Genomic DNA, 6187 nt, shown 5'->3' with positions numbered 1-6187 from the left:
TACTACCCACTCTACTCAGTACCTGTCATTCATTACTTAGTAACTGTACTTTCTTAAACTCTTTATCTTTAAAGGGAAACTACCCAGGTAATAGAAAAACAAATAGAAGAACAGAAAGGATTAGTAATTATGTACACATTTCTTTCTCAGTGCTGAGGATAGAACCCATGGCCTTGCAGAAGCTAAGCAAGTACTCTACAACAGACTGCAACTCAAACACTCTTTTTTATGTTGCCAGACACAGTCTCACCAAGTTATTGAGGCTGTCTGAGAACCTGAGATCCTCATGCCTCAGCATCCCCAATGCTTGAATTTTAAGCCTGTGCCACTAGACTTGGGATATACACATACATACATACATACATACATACATACATACATACATACATACACATGATAGTTTTCAAATGATTTAATTAAAGGTCTTTAACTTTACAAACAAAAACATATTTCCTTTTATACAGATGTAGTGGTACAGGACTTCTGTAAGCGTAGGTTGAAGAAGGTGAACTACCAAGTCAGAGACCACCTTGAGCTGTAGAAAGACACGCTATTTCAAACAGTTACGTCTTGGCATAAAAAAGAAATAAAAATCAATACTTTTTAAAATTATCTAGATGCCAAAAGCATTTGTAGGTCTTATAGAACTATTATAGGTCCTGTAGAACCTAAATGCAAATTTTATGAAGTTAGCTATGACTTTTCTTGAAATCTAAAAAAACATCTTTAGAGAGTAATTTTAGATAAAATGTATGTGGGGAGGTGATGCAGTTATTGCACACATCTTTAGTATATTTAACTTAAAACAAGAGATCTTTCACCATGTGACACAGTGAATGACTCTTTAGAAGAAAACCCACTTTCAATAGCTTCAATAATTAGAAGAAAATCTAATTTCAACAGCTTCAATGAATCTCAATTCTTTTTAAAACTTGTATAAACTTTATTATTTAAAATTAACTTGCAAATAATAAAAACAGACCCCAGACCACAAAATCTATACAATTCAGTGACCTTTCTAAAAAATACCACTTTACCCAGTCAGAATGGCTCTCATCAAGAAATCTGACAACAAATGTTGGAGCAATGTGGAGGAAAAAAGAATGCTTATTACTCCCTTGCTGGGGTACAAGTTGATATGGCCATTGTACAAGTCTGTTTGGAGATTTCTCAAAATATTTAAAACGGAATTACCATTTGCTCCAACTCTTTCATTCCTGGGCCTAAACTGAGAAAGTCTAGACCCTACTGTAGAGATATCGGAACCCTATATTTATTGCTGCCTTACTCACAATAGCAAGGAAAATGAACCAACCTAGCTGTCCATCAACAATTGAATGATAATGAAATTTTAGTATATAATTGGTTTGAAAACTAGCCACATACATATGTAGGACATATGTGTACATGAACAAATGTAACCATAAAAGATGTGCACTTACTCAAAGTGTTAAGGAGTCAAATTAGATTCTGTAACAGTGCCATCTCCTATACGCCATGTGTACACACCTGAATGGACACCATCGCCATAGTCTTGACACATGCCAACTGACGCACTTAAAAACTCATTATAAACTACACAACAAGTTTCAAGTAACAGTCTTAATACAATATGGAAAGGCAGTTTAATGATCTAATTTATTCATAATAATTATAGCAATTAATAGGTACTGTGATACCCTCTAGTGGGGCAGGCAGGTCATACCTCTGGTAATAACTTTCAATCGCTTCTGGAGTGTGATGTTTGGCATGTGTTCTTTTAATATGTTTCTGAAACAAAACACACACAAAAAAACCTCTTTATGTTGTGTCACAGATCAGAGTCAAGAACAGCAAAGACATATTTCTTCATCCCAGTGGCAAGCATACGGGGCAAATGGCTAATGGCTTGGGGATTTGGGTGGTGGCAAGACTTCTTTTCCTGCTACTCCATCTATGCATTTTAATCTCCTGCTTGGCTGGGATGTCTTCAGACTGTACCACAAGTACAGTCTATATGTAAAAGCCACCAGGGTCATAGTAATTGAATCTAAATAAGTTTGCTTCGGGCTGCAGAGGGCAGAGGAAAACTTGTTCCCTCTTCCAACCTTTGTATTAATTTTCCCTCAATTCAATTCCATCTAAGTCCTCTGCACTCGGGCTTTACAACCCAATTGCCATATTTAACCAGGAAGAACATTGCTTAAAAACAACTTATTTGAAAACTACAAAAAGTAATTCCATAGAGACTTGCCACTTGACTGACACCTGTCATCTCATGATAAATGACTCCATTTTCTGCCTCTCTTGCCTTCTGCCACTCCAGCAGTGGTCATTTATCATCATCTCTGTCAGCAGTGGGAAGCGGCACTGACAGTGCAAGTCAGCAAACATTTAGCACATGGAGCCACGCAACACGGGGAAATTATTATTGTCAGAATAATAATGCTTTAGCATAATTTATTACAGGTCCACCAAATAAGCAAAGGCTAGATGTTATTAGACAGATGGATGGGTAGGCTTGGCAGGCCTCCACTGAGACGCAGGCGCTGCTTGATGTGGAAAGGAGAACATCCTCCAACCCAATCAGAGAGCTGGCAGTTCAATTACAAAGAAATAAAGGGACATTCATCATTCAATTAGGCACCTGTCAACCCTCACAAAGGAGAAAACTTCTAACCTGGTACTCCTGGGAGAAGATGCTCAGCAGAGTGGCCTGCGATTGACTGGAACAAATAAAAGAAGGACAAAGTTAATTACTGGAGTGCACAGCAAAGAAATAAAAGAGAAAGGACCTTCAAAGGTAGGCCCGCTGCCCTGTAATCCAACAGAACACGAAAACAAGTGTGGAGAAGTTGTTCCAGATGAGAACCTCACACAAAGGCTTCCTGCCATGAGGTCAAGGAGAGAGGAAGAGCGGATGGGGAGGAAGAGCCAGCCAGTCCTGATGCAGAAGGCATATCATTTGGATTCTCTGCAACCTTGGGATGGCTGTATCATATCTGTAGTATAAAATGGGGTTTTATACTACGAAGGACCACAAGAAAAAGGTTTCTGGCTACAAACAATTGAGTTACTCCTGGGAACAGTAAGGAACACATTTTTCACAGACTGACAGCATTCCCAGGTTTATCTCGTTGGCGATCCCAGATTCGTGGGGGGAAAACACTGGTCTTAACGAAAAGTGGCACAGAGGCTAATGGAACATTCTCTGGCCAGCTCTGAAAAGAGAAGGCATCAGGATGTGGCAGCCTACAGAAGAACTCACTCTCAGAGACTACAGTTATCCTTACTCAGGATGTCACAGCCCCAAACACTAGCGATACCTTCTTCCCAAATAGGGAGTTTGCTTCTACCACTGTCTGCTTTAGAGATGATCATCAGCATCCACTGCTGCCTCTGACTGCCCTTGGTGGATACATCCACCTTATCAGATCTTTATAATGACTACTTTTGATACAGTCTTCAGGTAAGTGCAAACCGAAGAGACTGCAATTTAAATAATTTGACGTTCACAGTATGCCAACACTCTTGTGAACATTAACTTTTTTTATTTATGAATGAAGCCACCCAAGCGTGTCACCAGTTTAGAGAGTTTGAAATAAAAACGACCCCATGTTTGCCTGCTCACTGCCATTGCCAGCAGCCTCTGGAAACCATCATGGGGTCTGGCTTCTGATCCTCCTGACCAGGACCAATGAGACAGTTTTAAAGAAAAAAAAAAAAAATTAGGGCCATCAAGATGGCTCTGAGAGTAGAGGTGTTGCCAACCTGAGTTTAATCTCTAGGATTTACATTGTCTGACTTCCCCATGCGTGCCATGGCATGCATACATGTCCACATACATAGTCAATACAAATATGTATAAAATAATTTGAATATAATCCCAGCACTCTGGAAACTGAGGCAAGAGGATTGCTAAAAGTTTCAGGTCTACATAGCAATTAACTACCCAGCCTGGGCTTTAGAGTGAAACACTATCAAAACAGAGGTGGGGAACAGAGAGAAAGAAAGATAGAAAAAGACAAACAGACTCGGACCATCATAGGAGTTGGGGGGACCTATAGGTGATCACCAAGGAAAGTGCATATATAATTAAAGAACTACTTCAGTACATCAAAAATTAGCGAGAAATATCTGAGGGCAATTATAAATTTATAAATCAATTTTCTCAATTTCCTCTTAAAATTAGAAATCATATTTTAAAAAAACTCTGTGTGTGTGTGTGTGTGTGCGCGTGCGCGCGCAAATCTGGCTTGCCAGAATGTTTTTTTGTTTGTTTGTTTTGGTTTGGTTTTTTTGTTTTGTTTTTTGGGTTTTTTTTTTGGATTTTCAAGATGGCTTTCAAGAATGTAACATGCAAATCACATACCTTGGTAGGGTTACTGATATAAGCTTCTGAAAAAGATGCCAAAATGAAGGTCTAATCTTGAGTAAACTACTCTAAGAAAGTAAAATGTTTCCTATCTACCCATGATTAAGAGACCTCTCTTCATAGGACAAAACAGACTGATGTTTTTAGCCATTTGGCAGTACATAGAAGATCCACTTCTAGGTTTCAAAGTGCATTATAGAAGTATTTGTAGGAAAGACAAAAGATGCCACAGCTGTGAGTTTCAGGCCAGTGTGATGTAGAGGACGTTTCTGGACAGCCAGGGCTAGACAGAAAACCCTGTTGTGGGGGAAAAAAAAGAAAAGAAGAAGTGAGTCTGGTCAGGACTTCGGAGCACTGTAGGATGAGACCCTCTATTTAAGTAGAGAAGGTCTTTAAACTGCTTAGTTCAGTGGCATAGGCATGAGACTGAGTTTCTCTGTGAGAAGGAAGCTAGAGTCCCACCCACAAACATTGGTAAGAAAATAACAAAACAAACAAAACCACATAACACAACCATGGTTACTACAACAACAAGGAAGACTGGCTCCAAGAATGCTTTGGAAAAATAAGTGATCCTGCTAAATAATTTGCATGTCAACCCTCTATTCTAGTATGTGTTGATCTAGCAAGGAAGAAAGAACCTGACCAAGTGCAATTGAAAAAACCAGAAAAGGAGCCTTGGTGCCACCTCGGGCACTGACTCAGGGTCTTCCTCCTGGACTTTCCCCGGTGTGCTGGTGCCAAAAGGGCAAAGTTAGAACAAGTTTCTTCACATGCAGTTTCCTGCATGGAATTCACACCATGGCAGCAGGAAAGTCCAGTCTGTCTAGTGTCCAGTTCTTCGAGGTTAACTCACTACCCTCCAACCTCACCTGCCCGCCACTTGTCTTATTTCAAGGATGAAGAAATGCAGGAAGAAACGTCAATTTAAGATATAATATTAGACCGGGCGTGGTGGCGCAGGCCTTTAATCCCAGCACTCGGGAGGCAGAGGCCGGCAGATTTCTAAGTTCGAGGCCAGCCTGGTCTACAGAGTGAGTTCCAGGAACTACACAGAGAAACCCTGTCTCGAAAAACCAAAAAAAAAAAAATATATATATACTATTAGGCATTCAGATAAAGTGGTGAATAAAAATCCACATCTAATTCCAGAAACTAAATTCTTAATTCCCATGGTACTCGTGCCTTCCTAACAGTTGCTAGAAAATGGCTTTGCACGTCACTCAAGCTAACACCTGTGCTCAGGCACCTAGGAGGCACGACAGACCTCCTTGAAAGGTGGGACATGGTGCTCTTCTCATAGAAAATTGAAGCACAGAGGTCAAATGTTTTGACCAAATTAAATGGCTTTAGGTAATATTTTCTTCTTTAAAAATCAAATTGCGGTTTTTCCTTTAATTAGTTGCATAAAATATTACTTTCTTTTTGTGTTGAAAGGTAAAAGGAATTCTTGATGACAGGAAACAGTCTGATGTAAGAGGACTGGTAGGTACTTCCATTATCCTCCTTATACACAAGGTGGATTTTAACTACTACTAGTGCCTGGGCTGTTTCTGAGACCGTATATAATGGAGTATCTAAAAATTTTGAGTGGTAGAACATATTTTTGTAATATTCTCTCATAAAAGTGAGTCAAATCTATCTACACTACTAAAATTATTCTTTTTAAATTATTGTGAATAAAACAAAAATTATCACAAGAAACAAATGTGGTGCATATGCACTCACTGATACGTGGATTTTAGTCCAGAAACTTAGAATACCCAAGATACATTTTGCAAAACACAAGAAAACCAAGAAGGAAGACCATCGTGTGGATACTTCATTCCTCCT

General features: G+C 39.3%; 1 protein-coding gene across 1 annotated transcript in view; it reads right to left on the bottom strand.

Moving 5' to 3' along the window:
- Positions 1–6187, bottom strand: part of C3H15orf41 (chromosome 3 C15orf41 homolog) — a 197360-nt gene that overhangs the window by 146210 nt on the left and 44963 nt on the right. Inside the window, exons 2-3 of the mRNA XM_021193731.2 lie at positions 2660–2705; positions 1706–1770 (exon numbers count right to left, since the gene is read on the bottom strand). Coding sequence (XP_021049390.1) covers positions 1706–1770; positions 2660–2705 — 111 coding nt within the window. The remainder of the gene's footprint in view (positions 1–1705; positions 1771–2659; positions 2706–6187) is intronic.

The sequence above is a fragment of the Mus pahari genome, chromosome 3, assembly GCF_900095145.1.
Source record: "Mus pahari chromosome 3, PAHARI_EIJ_v1.1, whole genome shotgun sequence".
Classification (NCBI taxonomy): Eukaryota; Metazoa; Chordata; class Mammalia; order Rodentia; family Muridae; genus Mus; species Mus pahari.
The sequence above is the reverse complement of the archived record's forward strand: the minus strand, read 5'-3'. Positions and strand labels throughout refer to the sequence as shown.